The 19,311-nt window shown below is 59.4% G+C and overlaps 1 protein-coding gene across 1 annotated transcript; it reads left to right on the forward strand.

Annotated features, from left to right (window-relative positions):
• The first annotated feature begins 13,767 nt into the window (after window positions 1-13,767).
• On the forward strand, window positions 13,768-19,045 carry PLP1 (proteolipid protein 1). Its single transcript, XM_086470679.1, has 9 exons — window positions 13,768-13,771; window positions 14,427-14,571; window positions 15,392-15,584; window positions 16,037-16,329; window positions 16,820-16,976; window positions 17,886-18,054; window positions 18,267-18,340; window positions 18,453-18,518; window positions 18,974-19,045. The coding sequence occupies exons 1-9, from the start codon at window positions 13,768-13,770 to the stop codon at window positions 19,043-19,045; spliced, it is 1,173 nt and encodes a 390-aa protein (XP_086326805.1).
• Window positions 19,046-19,311: the final 266 nt, after the last annotated feature.

Here is a 19,311-nt window from a genome sequence, read left to right on the forward strand (position 1 = left end):
CTGAGGGCTGCGCCGGGATCCAAGGATGTGCGGGGCTGCGGGGTGCTCCGCGGAGGGGGGGTGCGCTGGGGTCGAGGGCTGTGCAGGACGCCCCGGAGGTACCGCCCGTCTGAGCGGGAGGGGGCGGCCGGGAACGGCCGGGCCCCTTCCCCCCTCTGCCCGGCCTGGCGGTGCCTGCCCCGGGGCTGCAGCTCAGGGCCGGCCCGTGGGCAGGCTGGGGCACAGACCGCGGGGCGCTCGGCCCTCCTGCTGGGACCCCTGGGCTCGTCTTTCCCAGCGGCTCCGAGGATAGGCAATCCTGTCCCTCGGTAGGGGCAGGTAAGCTCCTCGCAGAAGGCAGGATGGACAGTCATGTCTGCGTGATGCGGGGGGCTGCAGTAGGTGCCAGTGAGAGGGAAACCGAAGCAGAGGGAGGGGATCCGCTTCTTAACCAGGGTGGCACAGACAGGGCTGGGACTCGGGCTGCTCGGCTGCGTCTGCCCTGTCCCCTGGGGCCACCTGGCCGAGCTGCAGTTCCCTCTGGTCCTAGGCAATCTGTCAGTAATTCGCGAGAAAGCAAATAGTATTAAAAGAAGAGAAAAGTGCAGAATAAATGATTCCCGGTGGGTATGTCATTCAGCTTTCTGTTCACTCTACTGTGGCGAGCTCATCTTGTTTATTTGGATTAATTACAGCTTGGTAGTGGCTAGGAGCTGCCGTAGGAAGCCATTGCTGCAGGGGTCCACAGAAGAGGATCTCAGCAGAGAAGGACGAGGGCGTCGCGCCTGCTCTCCCCAGGGCAAGTGAGGGGCTTGGGTCTGCGCCAGCTTCTCTTGGCCAGAAAGCCAGCACAGGATCTTGAGAGCTCCCTGCTGAGTTTGCTGTAGGGAGGCAGCATGAGTGAGGGCTGGCTGTGTGAAGCTGAGCCTGGGGGCCTTGTCCAGTGCAGGGGAGAGGACAGCGGGCTGCAGGCAGCAGGCACTTAGCTGCAAAGCAGCGCGCAGCAGTCCTCATCCCCACTCGTTGCCTGTCCCAGCACCTGGAGCTGGAAGAAGTCTCCTCCAATTACTGTTGCCATTAATGTTTACTGGGGCCGCGGTGCTGGGAGGCGCAAGGCAGGATCTGGAGCCCCAGGGCACAGAGCAAACACACACTGCACGACAGCTCCTCTTCCAGCGACTGTCCGAGCTAAGTGGACCTGACATGGTCAGGAGGAGGGGAGCCAGCCACATCCTCTCCACCCTCTGGGGAAACTGAGGCACCCGCGTAGTGTATCTACATCTGCTGAGTGGCCCGGGGATGGTGGCACTGGCTGTGGAGCTGGTTCTGCAGGCAGCCATGAGCACGAGCTCTCAAGATAACCAGCTACGAGCCTCGGCCACATGTGCTGCAGTCAGCAGGGCACCATCGCTGAGCTAGCAAGGCCCTCGCAGAGGCTGGTGAAGCCAATGCAGCACCGAGGCTCCCTGATGGGCAGGGCTGCGGGGAGCAGTGCAGCCGTAGCCCTCCTGCCCACCTTGCAGCTCTGCAGGCAGCCGGCACTGTAGGAGCAAAGCGGTGCTGAAAATAAGCTCTGAGAAAATGAAGGCAGCGAGCATCCCATCGGGAAGGCAAAGGCAGCACTGATTTGTTGCTGCCCGGTTCGGGGGGGTGGAGCAGGAGCTGCAAAAGCAGAGCCTGGCTATGCCCAGGGGACCCCAAGCGCTGCACTGCATCCCGGCCAGGGGATTTTTGGGAGTGACAAGAACAGGCTTCTCCCCCATGTTCCTCAAATCAGAGCACGAGGTGTTTTTTTCTGCGAACAGCAAAGACGCCAGCCAGCAGGCAGCTGCCAGCGATGGGCTCCCGGGGGCAGGCATCCACTGCCAGGCTGCCCTGCGGCCGCTCTCCCCAGGGGCAGCAAGGCCGAGGGCAGGCAAGGACCACACCATGACCCAGGGTGTGGGCAGTGGCTGCCAGCCTGGTGCAGTCCCCAGGGCTGGCATTGGCATGGCCCTCTCTGGGGATCCCTCTGTCCTTGCCCCAAAACCATCCCTGTCAAAGTGCCAGGCTCTGCTAATGGCAGAAACGCAGGCAGCAGAGGCTGGGCTTGCTAAGACAGGGAGGAAGACACGATTTCCCTTTCCCTCCTCTATCTCTGAGCCCACATCAAACTGTTCCCCTGGGGCCAGACTCTTACCCACCACAGATCTGCCTGGATCCAGAGCCTGGAGGAGGGCTGTGCCAGTCCACACCACCTGGAGCTCGACCCTTCTCTGCTGCTCTGCCCCCGCATTGCCACATCTCTATATTTAATCCTACCCAGTAAACCCTGTAGTGCATTCACAGACCGCACAATTCTGAAAGGCTGACTGATTCAACCCCTTGAAAACAGGTTTGTTTGGTTGTTTCGTTTTGGTTTTGGTTTTTGGTGGGTTTTTTTGTTTGTTTGTTTTGTTTTGTTTTGTTTTTTTCCAGAGAAAAGGTTGAGAGGTGCTTAAGCTCGATTTTGGGATGAACAGTTGCCTGTGTAGGAGGGGGGCAGTTTTGGGACGAACAGTGTTGGGAGGCAGTGGGTAAAGGAGCATACTTTGCTCTTCTTGTAGGACCACAAAGCCCCCCTGAGCTTGCCTGCTGGCAGCCCTGCTCAGGGGGCCGGGGGCCAGGATGCTGCTGCCCACGCTGCTCCTCGGTCTGTCCTTTGGAGTCAGCTCTGAGCTTTGCCTTTGCCCCAGCGCCAGGAGAACCTGCAGCACAAGGAGGGGCAGAAGCTTCAGGTGGGCACAGGTTTGTGGTGGGCTTTAAGCAACCCGCTCCAGCTTCCCTCCAGCAGGCTCAGAGGGTGGGGGTTCTGGGGGGCGGTAGATAGCTGCTCAGAGTCAGTTCCTGTTTTGGGGGGGTCATCACATGACTCTTGTGATTAGTCAGAGGCAGATGCTCTAGGAGACTGCTTATTTTAATTAGACAGCACGACACAGCAGGCACCTCCCCTGTCTCCTAATTTCCTCAGGCTTTCCTTCCACTCTTCCAAGGCTCCCAGCCAACCAAACCGGCTCTGGACTTCCCTCTCTCTCTTTTGCCCTGGGACTGGAATTTTTTTTGCAGAAACCAAGGTGTGAAACAGCGACGCTGAGTGCAGAGGTCTCTGCCAGCCAGCCAGCATGCAAGCGCTGCTGTGCGCTTCTGCTCCGTACCCATTGCTTAAATGCTTAATGAGCGCTGGGGAGCAAAGCGCTCCTTGTGAAAGATTCACAGCCTCTGTGCCTTCAGTTTAGGGCTGTGCCACCTCTCCTTTCCATTTTTTAATCCTCTGACCGGTGAAATCAAGGGAAAGAAGACACAGTCTCACAGCTGTTTCTAAGGAAAGCAGCAAAACAAATAGGAAAACCCCGTGTGCCTGCATTCGGGGAGAGGACAGCCCCTCCACCCTGGGGTGGACACGGTGGCAGGCTCCCCCCAAGCAAACATTTTGAGGTGTGTAATTGGGTGTGAAATTAATGCCAGGGAAAACACCCTCTCAAGTGTGGCTGTGCATTGCTGCCAGCCTGCAGCTCTCCTTGTCTGCCTGGTGTGTACCCAGCTTGGGTGCTTTGTTCTCATTTAATGGCACAGTCATCTGGTTCCCCAGTGTCATGCTGGTCCCCACCTTTCCCTGGAGAAGTTGTATAATGGGCTGAGGGTGCTTTCCTTTCCCAGCAGGAGCAAAAAATCATGTCAGGGCGATAAATGCATGGCTAAGGCATGAATAACTGCAGTGGTGCCTTGGCGGGGAGACAGGTCCCACTGGCACCAGAGCATGGGCAGAGAGGCCAAACCCCACCAAGTCTCAGCAGGGCAAGTGGGCACTGGGTTTGGGTGTAGGCGCCGGGACAGGGCAGGTTATCCCCTCCAGTGGCCCAGGAAGGTCATTGGGTGCTGAGAGGATTTGGGGCTGCTCCTAGGAGAAGGTGGCATCGAGGCATGAGAGGAGGGGACAGGATGGAAGTGGTGCTGGGGAGCCCAGTGGGTGCTTGGTGCTTATCTGGCAGTGTCAGGGGGACCCAGTGCCTTGCCGAGCTAGGCAGGGTGACCCAGAGGAGATTGCAAGGTAAAAAGAGACATTGGTCCCTACTCCAGCTAATGTCACTCCACGATTTTGTGGCGCTTTTCCAGGCTAAAAATACCCCTGCTGTTGGTGCGGTGCAGGGTGGGTACTGTGTGCAGTGGCTGTGAAGCGATGCTCCATGCTGCGGGACTGGCCAAGGGCAGCCGGCTGGTGGGGCTGGGGTGGACCTGCAGCGGCTATGGGGCTGACCCTCCTGCTCTCCGAGCAGCCAGGCGCAGAGGTCACCTGTTCTCCTGCTCCAGGGTGACCTGGCACCTCTCTCCAGATGCAACCACTCAGCCAGCAGTCCCCAAAATACCATGTGCAGAGAGAGCATCCTCAGTGACCTCCCTGAGCTGTGTTTCAGCCCGGCACTGGGTCCTTTGTGGATCTTGGAGGGTCACACTGGTTCATCTGGGTGCTCCTCAGGAGCTGTGGTCAGGATACACCGGCTCCTCTGGGTGCTCCTCGGGTTATGTCTGTCCCGTTTGGGGACCAGCCTGGGGGTGGGATGCTACAGCAGGGCTTATTTCCCCAACGAGGGGTAGTGAGGCCTGAGGAGCTCAGCCCATCAATGTGGCTGTGAGGCTGTTGCACGTGCTGAGGAAATGTGCCCCCAGCCCATCTGTACAGCTGAGGGGAGTGGTGTCGGGCTGACCTCACCTGTCCCTGTGTGTCTGAGCTGCTGGGGAGCTGAGTTTGGGACACGTGAGCAGGTGGCCGGAGGGGACAGGGTTGGCAAACCTCTTCCAGGCTTGGAGGCAGTCCCAGCACAGCAGGATCTGGCTGGGCCAGTTGCATCCACCTTCACCATCCTCTTGGCCATGGGGGGCAGCTCAGCCCTGTGCCACTCTGCTGTCACAGGCAGCTCACTCAGAGCAGCCTTGGGGCATGTCATGCTGTCCTGGGGACCGCTGTGACGGAGGCCACGTGGGCAGAGCGCGGCTGCCGTCGGGGCCAGACGCTGTGCCGGATGGGAGCTGGATGGGCAGCCAGGGGAGGGCCAGGGCACGTTGCAGCAGCCGCTCAGCCGGTGGCCGTGCAGCTCGGTGCTGCTTTGGGGAGCTCTTCTGTGCTGCGTTGGTCATCACCTGCACAAAGGCTGCCCGAGCCCTGCCCAGCATCCTGGAGCCTTTGGGCATCCTCCATGCAGGGTGGGGAGCGTGTTTTGGATGTTGCTGTCCTGAAACATATCAAAGAAAAAAAGAGTCCAAGCTTGTTCTTCAAAACCAACTATCACCTAACAAGCACTTATCCTCATGTGTGTAACATATTTCTGATATTTTATGCAGGTTCTCAAGGAAATATTTCGTGTCTGTTCCCCCCATCATGTACTGTCAGGGGACTCCCACCCCAGCCTGAAGACGTGGCCTAGATGGTCCTAACTTGCCTTTTCCCATCCATGGGCTGCAGACCTTGCACCTCCTAGCATCGATGGTGTTCTGCTTTGAGTAAACTACGTGGATCTAAGTTGCAGACAGAGCAAGTGTGGAGGGAAGTGCAGACAGAGGGAAGGCTGGCGCAATGGTACGGCTGATCCCATGACCTTGGCAAGCCAGGCACGATGAAGAAGGAGATTTAATTTAGATAAGTGTCAAGTGAGACTCTTGGGGCAGCAGCAAAGCCTGGCACAGATTCCAAAACCCTCAGTGAGCGCCTCGCTCCCTAAGGGTGACGTGGCCCTTTGTAATCTTCATGTCTCTTCTCTTTTTCCATGGGTCACCCCTTTTCTGCCTGCCTTGTCCCCAAATCGCCCCACAGTACAGGCTGGTTCCCTCCTGAGGCTGAAGGGTTGCATGAGGGGAATTATAGGGAGGGAGCTTGGACTGGAGCAGAGCTCTCTCTTGGCTGAGGATGCTCCCATTCTGCTCCCAGAAACGGCCCCACTTGGCAAGGACGGTGATCAGATGGGGTTGGGATCTGTTGATAGGCTGCAGGAAGCAGTGCTGGGGGCGACAGCACCGGCCTGACCCCTGCTCCGGTTGCCTCCAGCATTTCCAGTTACTTTGGGGAAAATCTACTGGATTTTGACACTGCAAGACCCCCCAGCCCCTAACCTCTGCCTCCACTAGGCACACCCCACTCCCCCCAGCTCTTTGCCCTGCCTGACCCCAGGAAGGAGAGGAGCTACTATGCGAAATCGATGCTTTGGCCAGTGCCGGGCTAAGGGGTGTTGTGTCAGCAAAGGCAGGTGGGGGATGTGGGACAGGGTCAGTGTGGTCCCTCAGTCTCCTCCCAACGTTGGGGTACCTGGCTCCGTGCATCCACAGCCACGGTTGCCATGGCGATGTGCATCCCTCGAGTGCTTGCGGAGTTTCATTAGCTCTGCTGTTCTCGCCTCCACGGCTCTCTTGCCCTCGGCCCCAGCGGTCTCCGAGCACAAAAGCGGAAGGAGATCACCGGGAGCAAAACATGCGGTAGCGTTGTGTGGCATCAACCGCAGGCTGCCCGCCTCAGCCTAATTGGACAGGAGTTTTTTTTTTCCACTAGAGACCCCCGGGAGGGACAAGTTTGGAAAATGAAGCATTACACATCTGCAGCAACAGGCAGCGAGCAGGGGGAAGAAGGAATAAGAAACCAGCCCTGCTGCCCTCTGCCCTCCTGCTGCTTCCCCCCGCCCAGCACAGCCACTGTGGTGGAGATGAAGGATTTGTTTAATTAGACGGCAAATCCTCCCGCTACTGCACAGATGCAAACAGCTGTGGCTCAGGCAGCAGCTGCTTCTGGGGGGGAATCTTGGCTGCAGGAGCTGGGGTGTGGGGCCGCCGTCATGAGATCTACATCCCACAGAGCTGGTGGGTGTCACAATGCCAGCAAAGCTGCGGCTGGGGTGGGGACAGCATGCTGGGTGCCACCCTGGTGGTGGTGGTCATGTGGCTGCAGAGGATGGTGGTGTGAGGAGCCTAGTGTGACCCTGGGTTTGCCCCATTACTCCTTCCTTTGCCTCCCACACTGTTAGGGGCTCCAAGGTGGCTGTCCTGGGGTCCCTGCTGCATTTGGGATCCTGGCAAAGGCATCTCGTCCACCCCCATGTCATCGCCTTGCCATCCCCAGGGAGCGAGGCTGATCCTCCCTGTGCAGCTGCTGGCATGGAGGGGCTGCACAGCGGCACCACCTAAGTAGGTGTAACAGCCGGAGCACTGAATGAGTCCCCCGTCCCCAGAGCCACCCTGGGAGAGGAGCCTGCGTGGTGTTTGTGGGTCCTTTCCCCCTGGCTCAGCGGCAGGGGGGACACAGGAGGGTTGTGCGACCGCCCTTCTCCAGACGACTCTCCGAGAGCTGCTTGCGTTTGCAAATCTGGGGGGAGGCAGTGGGTGCCGGGTAGGAAATATCTGCATCCCTCACACCCATCTCTTGGTCCTGCCAGTGGGTTGGCTCTCCAGGAAACGCTGCAGCGTGCTCTCTGTGGCTCGGGCACGAGGCGCTGTGACAATAATGCCACCCCGGGGGCTCTCACTGCTGTCCTTTTGCTGCCCAGCCCAGCTGTCACTACCCAGTGCCCACTTGCTCGTCCCTTGGGAAAGCCCCACCGCAGCTGGCATCTGCTGGCCGTGGGAAGGGTCCCCACCACAGCAGGCATCTGCTGGCCGTGGGAAGGGTCCTGCAAGTCCGGGGACGGGCTCAGAGTGGCTGGGTCAGCCCCTGTCCCCTGATCCCTGGGAGGGGCATCACCCCCAGCACACATGGGCGAGGTGGGGCTGGGGCTGGCATGGAGGGGGTCAGGAGGAGAAGTATCTTCCCAGGCTCTGGAGGGAAATACAGGGGAAAGCTCCCTCTCCAGGTAGAAATCCAAGACAAAATACTGTGGGCACAATCTCCGCTGCTCAAGGACTGTCCTGGCTAACCCAGGACCCCCCTCAGCATTGCTCCTCCTCCTCTGGGCTCAGGCTGGGTCAAGTTAGCATCTCCTTGTCTGTTTGGAGGCACACAAATCCAGCTGAGCCTTTCAAAATGGGTCCCATGGGCAGCAAGAAATAAATGAGGGTGCCCCAGAGCTGAGCCTGGCCCTGGCACTGCCTGCCACCTGCCCTTACAGAGCTCGCTCCAGCTTCTCAGGGGCAAATAGAAACAGAGTGATCCTGGGCTGTATTTGCTCTTCTCAAACACCATTGGCTCCAAGGAGGCAGAATGACATTTGTCTTTCCCTTCTAGGATTTGCTGAAAGGTAAATGAGAACAGTTCAAGAATACGACCCCATGAATGGCAGAGTGAGAGAGTAATGAACAGACTGGAGAACATCATCAGCGTGAGGTGTCTGTTTACCCTCCTTTAGGAAGAAAATCAAGGAGAAAGGCAGTGGATGTGAAAGGCAAATATTCTGGAAAATCAGCCAGGGGAAAAAAAAAAAACAACACACCTTCTCCCAAACTAACCCGGGGGGATTTGCTGCAGTGGGCTAGGAGTTTGGTGAGAATTTGGGGGCGAAATTAGAAACTAGAATAAGAAAACAGTTTGGGCCAGCATATTATCCCAAATTTCTGCAGCAAATAACAGGTCTATTCAGTGGTAAAAGGAGCAGCGAGCAGCCAGCGAGCCCTCCGGCACCTGGGCTGCCTCTCACATCAGCTGGGCCCTGGCTTGTGCTGCCAGCAGCTGCCTGTGCCCTTGACTCCCCCGCAAGGCACGGGCAGCCATGCCCGCACACCTGCGCTGTGTGGCCCTGCCGCCCTGGGCTTCACAGCCCGCAAAAATGGGGGGACAGCGGGGCGGCAATGGGGCTCCGGCATGCATGGCCGCTGGCATGCCAGCCGCCCTTCCCTGAGCACAGCTGGGGGCCAGTGGCTCCCTCTGCCCCCCAAGGCTCATGGCTTCTCCTACACCAGCGAGCCCAAGCACAGTGCATGGGCTGGACAAGAAGACTTTCCAAATTTTTAAACTTGGTATTTTGAAAAAACCCAGGCTTCTGCAGGGGAAAGCATCAGCCAGGCACACCAAAAAGGAGGCGCAGACATCTGTTCATCTTCTCTAAGGAGCGACTAGGTGGGGAGGTGAGCTCAGCTCGGGTGTAGTCTCAGCTGCCCTGCATTTATCTCTAACCAGTCAAGACTGATTTAAAAATCACACACACATTTTGGACAGATAACGTATGTGTAGGCCAGCAGACACTTGCTACCCATTTCTCTCATGGTATTTCTGTACACTTGCTGATCTCCAGGATCCAGTGAGCAGTCTGATCTCTGTAAAATCCTTACTGTAACAGACGTTTTGCTTGTCCCACCAGTTCTATGTGGATGTCCCAGATTTGTCCCCCAGCCTAAATTGTATTCACACTCTTGAACAACTCCAACTTTCACAGTCAGAACTGCAAAAAGATAATAATCTTCCCTCACATATTCCCTTTCCATGTCCTCTCAGCTGCCCTGCACCTCTGTGGCTGCTGCTGTGGTCCCAGATAAAGTCTGGCAGCTGATGCAGGCAGGAGATGGGTGCTGGTGCCAGGGAGGAGGGCTCTGCCCCAGGCTGCCTGGCAGGACTTTGTCACATGCCCGCAGCCCTGCTTGCTGGAGGGGGCCCCGAGAGCCTTGGAGCATCCCTGGGGGGCTCAGGGTGTGGGACCCTGCTGCCGCCAGCCCCCGTGCCCAAGGCTGGTTCCCATTGCCCTGCCCTCAGCTGAGCCTGGTGAGGGTTTAGCCTGCTCCTCTCCCAAACAGCCTCTGCCCTTCCTCTGTCATCCTGCGACACTGGCCTGTCCGTCTGTCCTTCAGGATGCCTCCCCTGTCCTCTGCCAGACTATGCCAGCTTCTTCTTTTTTTTTTTTTTTTTAATTTAATTTTTATTAGCACATTTTGTAGCCTTGCAGCAACCCAGGAATACAAATAGGACAGCGAGTGCAGCCAGGCCTGGGCAGTGGCGAGCAGGGCCAGCTCCAGCGGGCGTCCTTGGCACCGCCAGGAGGAGGCAGCTGGAGATGCTGCCGGTGCCACCACAACCTTCCTGCGGTCGCCGTCTCCTCTCCGCTTGGATGGGGCTGCCTGGGAGAGCAGGAGATTTTGCACGGCAGGAAAATTCCTGGGCATCCCTGGCCACAGAGCTGCCCTGGGGCACTTGATATCAGGACATGCCTGGGGCTTCCCAGCCGGGGTGTTTTTACCTGACTGATGAGTGAACCGAGGCGGTGAGGTGGGTGAAGAAGGACAGTTAAAACTGACAGCAGATAATGAGAAATTCAGCATGGCCGGGGAAGCGGCTGCCTAAGAACAGCAGCAAGGTTCTCAGCTGTGACAAGATACACCGGGATTTCTCCCGCTGCCCCATGTGTAATGGATAAGGGTGCTGCACGTGCCGTTGGTGGCTCCTCTTGGGTGTAGCAGGGCAGTGTCTGCATTTTGGGGGTGCAGGGTGGAGGGGCTTTCTGTGTTTCGCAGGGTCAGCACCCACTGAAGTGTGTGATTTTGGCCACCATCTTTGAAAACCCAGCCCCATGCCCAGGTCAGTGCAGAAAATGAGCCCGTGGGGACGCAAGCAAAGAAGTCTGGGGGGGGGGGGGAAAATCCTCCCTGAAACTGTGGGCCTGCGGCAGCTGGGAGCAAGCAGGAAACCTTCTCCCAGCTGGCCCCCGCTGCGACTGGCCTCTCTGCTGCCTCCCAGCTCACCCTGGGGAGAACTGCCCACGTGTCCAGTGTGTGCCAGGGGGCCAGGGCAAGCAGGAGGTTGTCCCATGCCATCAGTGTGATGGGAGTGGGTGTGACAGTCTGTCTGTGGTGATTACGGGTGAGGTGGCTGCATATGGGGACAGGGAGCGGGAGGATGCTTTGGTCCTCTGCCCCATATGCTCCTGCTTGCTTTCCCATCTTGCTTCTTTGCGGTAATGTGGTGGAGCATTGCAGATCAGCAGTGCCCGTGTGGCTCTCCCTTTGCCATTGCTGTCACATGCTTGTCCCCCCAGCCCCAAACTTGCCTTCCCCATGGCCCAGGGAAAGCCTGAGTCTGAGCTGCAGCTGTGAAGCACCGAGGATGGAAGACAAAAACCCACAAAGAGGCCTTACCGTGCAGGGTGTGTATTTAGAGGTGTACGTGTGTATTTTCCTCCAAATACTTCATTTTGGTGCAGCCTGTTCCAGTGTCTCAGTGCAGATGGCAGGTGCCTGGGGAAGGAAAGCCCTCTCTGTGTATAGCTCCTGGCATGCCTTGCAAGGGGCAGCATGGCAGTCCTGGGCTCTATTAATGCAGGCAGGCAGCTAAGCCCTTAATTGCCCCGTGAGGGGTGATTTTGGACATAACTGGACGCTGCCCAAGAGTCAGAACAAATTGCAAGGTGATCTGTATTGATTTATAAGCATGTTTATTTTTACCAGTCTGGCATGGCCCTCTCCTGGCTGGCAAACAGGGATGCGTTTCCCTTTCCCCTCCTGAGAAATAGCAGCATTTTCTCTGTCAGGGACAAGCAGACAAGGCTGGCAGGCTCCCTGTAGCCGCATGCTGCCCTCAGGGCCTCATCCAGGAAGGGGCTGAGCTGCAGGATTGCTCCAAGCACGGGAAGCATGTGGTTACACACTGAGGATTTGCAGGAGAGGGTCTCACAACCTCTCCAACTGAAATGCAAAGGGAAAGGGATGCAAGAAGGCCTTTTCATCATCCCCTGGCCACACATACCCCTGGGGTTCTGCCCCTCACAGCGCGGGCGGATGATGCAATGTTTGGGGTGCGTTGTTGGCCACCCGCCCAGCTGCTCGGTGCAGGGTACCCATCGTGCTGGCATAGGAAAGGCAACCCCAACAATTTTCCCACATGTTTTCCTCTCCCTCAAGCCTTAGAAACCCAGGGAGGGGATTTTGCCCTTTTCCCCATCTCCCTGTTTTGCAGCTCCACGCTGGAGCACCCCCAGGAGTACTGCGGGGAGATGGGGCGGTCCCTACCGCCAGCAGGTGATGCTAGTGGCAATGCCTAGGGGTTTCCATCCCAGAAGGGAAACGCTTGCTGGCAAACAGTATCAAATCACCAAGAATTTTAAGTCACTTTGTACAGAAATCACAGTCCCTCTTAGCTGCCCCCTTTCTCCCCCACGGGGTAAAGCTGCTGCTCCCACCCAGGGTGTTCAGAAATTGCAGAGTTGGCAAGAATGGAATTTCTATGGAAAGAAAAAAAAAAAGGGCTTGTGTTTTTTCCCCAATGTATTTTTTTAAAAATATTGCATTATATTTTACATGTTTTATTTATGGGGGTTTTTTATGTCATAGTTTTTCCTCCTGGTGGCCAGGGGTCCCCATGTGCAGCTCTGGGGTGCAGACTGGTCCCTGCTGGTTTCCAGTGGCCACAGTGGTCATTACCAAAGGTATGATGCAAGGCTGTCACCCTCCCGTGGCCATTACCAAGTAACTGTGGCTGGATGACATCACTGCCAGGCCACCTGAGTGCCACCCAGAAGGCTAAAGGAGGTGCCCAAGGACGCCTCCCACAGCGGTGGCAGAGGCTTTACCTGCTCTGTTGTCCCTCACCAGCCCTTCCCATCCCACGGCTGGCTGGGGACACTGGGCAGCCCTCTGCTGCCCTGCCTTGCAGTGGGAAACGGAGACAGGGAGTGGTGCTGGGAGCAAGGAGCTGGGTCCCACTGACATGGAGTGGAGCAAGCCACCATGAAGTGCTGGCAGCATCTGCACAGCTGCCCAAGCGGTGTTTCCCCTCAGCCCACCCGTGGGCAAGCCAAGGGGGTGGCTATTTGGGTGGGCAAGGATGGGACAGGGATCCCCACAAGGTGGCCCACCCTGCTCCTGGCCTGCTGCAGCCCAGGGACCCCCCAGCCCACCAGCGTCCCCAGCCCCAGGGACAGCCAGGCCCTGCCACCTCACTGCCTGGCACGAAGCAGGGCATTGAGTCACACAGTGGGGCTTTGTGCACCCCGTGCCCGCCAGGAAGGAGCCGGTTGCCCTCTGCAGGCTTCCCCGGCCCTGTGCTGGCTCCGCAGCTGCAGCACCCAGTAGAGCTGGGGGCACCCAGGGGAGCTGTGGCACCCGTGGGACATGGGCCACTCAAGGGAGCTGGGGTACCCATGGGAGTGGGAGCACCCAAGGGAGCTGGCTCCATCTGCTGCAGCCCTGGAGCCATACCCGTCACGTGGGGACCCCACAGCTGTGCCCACCCGAGTGCCATTCCACTGTGGGGCTCAAGAGGATGGAGAAAGTGGCCACAGGATTCCCATCAGAAGGGGGAAAACTCCCAGTTTGGAGCCCCAAAGCTGCAAAGCAGGGCCCTGGGACATGGGAGCTCCCATTCCCTGCTGGCAGGTGCTGGAGCACCAGGGAGGTGACCGAGGGCGTCACTGCTGTCCCGTGGGGCCGTTCTCCCACGCTGCCACAGCGGGCAGCCCGGGGCAAACACAGCCCAGCCAGGCGCGGGGGGGTCCCCAGAGCCACCGACAAGGGGACACCTCATGAACTGCCCCCCCCCCCCCCCAAGCTGCTCCCTTTCTTTTGCAAAAGTCTTTTCCCCCAAAAGCCCTGAGCAGGGCCGTGGGGTGGCTCTGCCCACGCAGCCACCAGGCACCCAGGAGCTGGCAGCCAAGGGGTGCTGCTGGGGGGGGGGGGGGGGGGGGGGGAGCGGGAGGGGCGGGTCCTGTCCCTTTAAGGAGGGTGGCTGTCACTCAGAGAGCCCTTTTCTTTGCTGGAGAGCGGGACAGGCACCCAGAGGGGGAAATACAGGGCTCGGGACCGCCAGGCAGGCGAGGGCTTCTGCAGACAGCACCAAAGCAGCTGAGCGGGCGGTCGGGGGAGTTGACCAAGTCCAGCGCCATGGGTGAGTATGGGGTGAGGGTGGCGGGCACCCAGAGAGCTGCTGCTGGTGCCTCTGGGGACCCTGTCCCAGAGCAGAGCTCCCTGAAACTTTCCTCTGGCACCAGTCAGGTCCCGGTGGCCCTGGTGTGGCCAGGCCGGCCATGGGAGCTGACGGGGGAGGGTGTCTCGGCATAGCAGGGGTGGCGTTTTCTTTCCCAGAGCAGTTTTCTGTCCCTGTGTCCCTGTCCCTCTGTGCTCACGCGCTGTTTGTGGGGACAGATGCCATCCCCACAGCTGGTCCCAGTCTGAGCCCTTGCCACACTGGCTGGAGACAGGAGAGCTCCTGCCAGGGGCTGACAGGACCTGGGATGTGCAGGCAGGGCGCTGAGACCTGCCACAGCTTACGGCCACTTGTATGCCAGCAGCCTTGGGAAGACGGAGGCGCATCTCGTGCCCCTATTTCCCTATGGGTACACCAGAGCTAATACTCACAGGCCCAGCCCCCAGGGCATCGGGGTGCTCTGTTCCCAGGGGTTCCACGAGCTGCCAGCACCCTGCCTCCTCCTCCTCCTCCTGTCTGCAACATATTGTTTGGCTCCCACAGCAGCTGAGCCTGGGTACAAGGCCCAGGATTGTGCAGCACAAGGGCTCTTTCCCTCCTCCTTTCCCCTTCCCAGGCTTCTCCATCGTGGCTTCCCAAAGCCTGAGGGGCTGGGGCTGTGGCAGGGAGCCTGACAGGCCCTACCGCATCCCGGGACCCTCAGTCCCCTGGGCACAGGGCACTGTGCCCCAGCCCCGAGCATCTGCCACGCCACTTGCCAGGTGGCCCAAAACAAAATAAAAAGGGCATGTTTGGCCCAGCACCCCACGGGGTGCCCAGGGCCATCGCTGTGGGTTGCAGTGAGGCTCGGGGAGCAGCGCTGGCCAAGGACGAGTGGGACCCCCCCCGGACTTACCGCATCCAAGGCAAACAAGCAGGAGGGGCCCCAGCACTCCCCCATAGCGCTGCCTTTGTTCCCTGTTTGCTCTTGGCAGGGGGCAGCCGCTGGGGCGTCAGTGCCAGGACAATCCCCCATTGTCCTTGGTGCCACTGCACGACCTTGCTCCCAGTGTGGAAGGGAGGGCACTGCTGGCCAGGACCCCACAGCTTTCTTGTCCTTTGAGGGAGGAGATGAGCACTGTGGGATCCGTGGAGGGAGCGTGGGTTTGGGAACGCTTCCCACGGATGCCTTTTTGGCATTCAAGGCACAAATGCTATGCCCAGGCAGCTGCCATGCCTGGGACAGTGGGGTGCTGGAACCCACATCTTGGAGAAGGAGAGCAGCCTCCCTGTGCAGCAGTGTTGCACAGCCAGGGTAGCAGGTTATCGCAGCTTAGCTGGAGCCAAACTGATGATTCAGAGCCAGATGCCGGTGGATGCAAACCCACCTGGCTGCCCATCCCCAAACCAGGAAGGAGAGTGGCTGGCTGAGCACCCCCAAACCCAGCCCATCAGCAACTGGAGCTAAATGTCCTGCACGTTAGAGCCCCAACGTGCAGAAGGAGCCGATGCCCACGGCCCCATTGCTGAAAAAAAATCCAGCATTTAGGCAATCCGAGCAGCATGCTGGCACGTGCCCTCGCTTTCCCTATCCACACACAGGTACACGTGCCCTCTTGCCAAATACCTGTCCTGGAGGACTCAAGCTATTACACAAGCGCTGACGTTCGGGGAACTAACACGGCTCCTCTCCATAAGCACATCTGCCCACGTAACAGGGCTGCTGCAGCCCGCGCTGCCAGGAGAGGGAACAAGTGCACCCCAGCATGCCTCCTGGAAGGCAGGGGTGCTCGGGGTGTGTGCTGACTCCTCCTGCGCTGCCCCAAGGCCAGGCCACATTGCTGGGTCTCCACTGGGGTTTGTCTCTGTGGAGGTGCTGGGTTTCCCTCTGTCTTCCATGGCAAAGGAAAAATGCAGGCAGCTGACGGTGCCGGTGCCCACAGCTGGGCTGTGCTGGCGGTGGGGAGCCCATTAGCAGCTTGTTTGCTGGGTCCCACCGGCGTTATGCTACATCGCCTTCTATTGCCGTCTGGTTTTGCACAGGTCAGCACAGCTGGCTCGCCTCAGCTCCCTGTCTGCTGCACACCCAGGGGCTGCCTTGCAGCGCCGGTGCCCCATGCTGTTGTCACCCCTTGTCACTGGGCATTCTTGGGTGTGATCCTGCCCAGCTGCTTAAAGAGCTCTCAGAGAAGCTGCTGGGTGTGGGTCACCAGCAGCGCAATGAATGATTTCTGGGTTTTCCTCCAGCCTGCTTCCCTCCTGCCACTGGGCACCTTCCTCCCCCTGCGCTTGCCTGCTCCTGAGCTGCAGGCTCCGAGCACTCCCCATCCCACCTCACCTCTCTTCTCCCTAGGTTTGCTCGAGTGCTGTGCTAGATGTCTCATCGGGGCACCCTTTGCCTCGCTGGTTGCCACTGGCTTGTGCTTCTTTGGGGTAGCGCTGTTTTGTGGCTGTGGGCACGAAGCCCTCACAGGCACCGAGCAGCTAATTGAGACCTACTTCTCCAAAAACTACCAGGACTACGAGTATCTCATTGACGTGTAAGTACCCTGCTGCAGTCATTGCCCTCGCGCTGGGACCCCTCGTGTCTCCATCTCGCTCTGTGCCAGGAGGAGGTGTCCGGCCAGGCTGGCTGGGGCGATGCTGTCACCTGGGCACTGTGGAGACCTCAGGCTGCATTTGCCGTGTGCCGGTGCCACAGCTGCACGGCAGGGTCCAGTGGCCACTTGTTTCCATTTCACGCCTGTTTTTATCTGACCATCGCTAGGTGCCCTGGCTAGTGCTGGACCTCTGCACTGGGTAGGTATGGAGGGCATGGGGGAGCCGGCAGCAGCCCACGGCCTTGTTTACCATGGCTTTGCCCCTGCTCACGCCTCTTGTGGCTTTGCCCTCTGTTTCGGTCCCCCCCGGGGTGGCACAGGGAGGGTAAGTCTCTGGAGCCAGGCTGCCCTGGCCATGCCACGTGCAGGGCTGAGCTCCCCAGCACCACCCCGGCACCTAAGCATCCTCGCCTGCTCCTCTCCCCGGCAGCATCCACGCTTTTCAGTACGCCATCTATGGCACGGCCTCCTTCTTCTTCCTCTACGGAGCCCTGCTGCTGGCCGAAGGCTTCTATACCACCGGCGCCGTCCGGCAAATCTTCGGGGACTACAGGACCACCATCTGCGGCAAGGGCCTCAGCGCAACGGTAACTGGGGGCCCGAAAGGGAGGGGAGCGCGAGGCCCCCAGCGAGCTCACTCATTGCAGCGGGTGTGTCAGTGTTTGGGAAAGTGGCTAGGACATCCTGACAAGGTGATCTTAACTGGGGTTTGGCACCCCTTCGCGCGCCCGCAGCGGGTTTGCCACGCTCGGCGTGGCTGAAGGGCAGGAGACTGTGGCCGTCCGGGTTTCGGGGTATCCCAAAGGGAAGCGCAGCCCATCTGACCTCCCCCAGGCCTGCCGCAGCCCCTGGGGACCGCAGAAGCTCAAATGGCCAGATTTAACAAAACCGCTTCATGTTTAAGCACGGTCAGGGAGAGCCATGAGCATTCTCATGGTGCCGGCCGCCCAAAGCTCGCTGTCACCCAGTGCCCCTGGGGTTGTCCTCTCCGTCGTGCGTGGGGACCGTGACAAAGTGCTGGCAAGGAGAGCCTGTAGCCTGGGGGAGCGGAGGGGGGCGGCTGCGGTTCCCTCGGGGGCTGGTTGGGGTGGCACCGTGGAGGGAGGGCAAGAGAGCCGCATTTGCACGCCAAGGTGGGTTTTGCAGCTGCTCTCGCACAGAGGCCAAACCCCACTTGGCTGCGGCTGTGGTGATCCCCCCCCCGAGACGGGACGTGGCAGCCATCCTGCTGCCGCCGCCGGTAACCCCGTGCGCACAGAGCTGTGCTGGTGCTGGCCCTGGGAGCTGCAGGGGCGCCCGGTCGGGGCTGCTGCTCCGCGCTGGCTGCTTGGGGATGCACCGGGTTGGGCGGGCAGTGCGGGACGGGATGCAGGCAGCATCTCAGTCCCCTGCCTGTCCCACGCCGGCTCCTGCCTGGGGACCCTCGCGCTCCCCTGTCTGTGTCCCTGGCCGCTCGGTAACCACGGCTGTGCCCTGGCTTGTCCTGCCCCTTGCAGTTTGTGGGCATTACCTACGTCCTGACCATCATCTGGCTCCTGGTTTTCGCCTGCTCTGCGGTGCCTGTCTACATCTACTTTAACACTTGGACCACCTGCCAGTCCATTGCCAACCCCAGCAAGACCTCAGCCAGCATCGGCACCCTGTGTGCGGATGCCAGGATGTACGGTGAGTGCCAGGTTCATCACCCAGGAGCCAGGGCTCAGGGCAGAGGGGATGGAGGAGAGGGCCCAGGTGGAGAAGGCTGGGATAAAGGAGGGGCAAGTGCTGAAGAGCCCTGAAACGCTGGGGCGGGTGTGACACACGTGGCTGCGGGAGGCTAAGCAAGGCAGCCAGCTGGCCGCCATGCCCGGCTCACCCGGCTCCCTGCATCTTACCAGGCGTCCTGCCCTGGAACGCTTTCCCCGGCAAGGTGTGTGGCTCCAACCTGCTCTCCATCTGCAAGACCAGTGAGGTGAGCACCTCCCACCACCCTACACGCTCTCCCCGCAGTGGGTGGCCCAAGCACTGGCCTCCCCAACTGGCACGTAGGACCCTAGGAGCTCAGCCCCCCTCTTCCCTTGCAGTTCCAGATGACTTTCCACCTCTTCATTGCGGCCTTTGTGGGGGCAGCCGCCACGCTGGTCTCACTGGTGAGTCGGTGCTCCCCCTGCCCGGCCATTCTCCTCCGCTCAGCGAGGATGTGGGGGCAGAGGACAGTGGAGGTGGTGGGCACGGACATGGCAGAGCCTGTGCTCGTGTCATTTTATGGCACATAAGTGCAGACAGCAAATTCAGGCCATGAGAAGGTAGAGGTGGCCGATGGAGGGGATCTGAGACCACCGGGGAGAGGTCCTGCTGCCCACACACTGAGTCCTCTGCCTTTCCCTGGCTCTCCTCTTGCTTTACACCAGTGACAAGACACTGTGGTGTCCCGCTGGTGCAGCGGAGCCACGGACTCCGTGGGCCAACTGCTCTGTTGGGGCGCTGCACTGGGAATGCCACCTCAGGCATACACCAGTGAGGCATCCCACCCTGCTTGCCTTCCTCACCCGCGGGGGCTTTGTTTCTCCTCCTCCCCTCTCGCTCACTTTCTTCCTACCCACAGCTCACCTTCATGATCGCCGCCACCTACAACTTCGCCGTCCTCAAGCTGATGGGCCGAGGCACCAAGTTCTAGCCTGCTCGGCAGAGCCCAGCCAGACCAAACGCCCTTCTTTTCTCTAACCCCGAGGCTTTAACACTGCAGCCACCTGACACCAGGTCTCCTGCGTTAACTCTGCCTTCGCTGCTGACTCCCCTCCTCTTCCTCCCTCGCATCCATCGTGCTGAGCATGACCAGGAAGGAGAGCTTCCCATCAATGGACACCTCTTTATGCACTTTTCTCTCTGCTCATCCATAACCGGTTCTCTCTAGGGCCAAGCCCATCAAAACCAGCCAGAGAA

Source organism: Leptosomus discolor, chromosome 9, assembly GCF_034619465.1.
Source record: "Leptosomus discolor isolate bLepDis1 chromosome 9, bLepDis1.hap2, whole genome shotgun sequence".
Classification (NCBI taxonomy): Eukaryota; Metazoa; Chordata; class Aves; order Leptosomiformes; family Leptosomidae; genus Leptosomus; species Leptosomus discolor.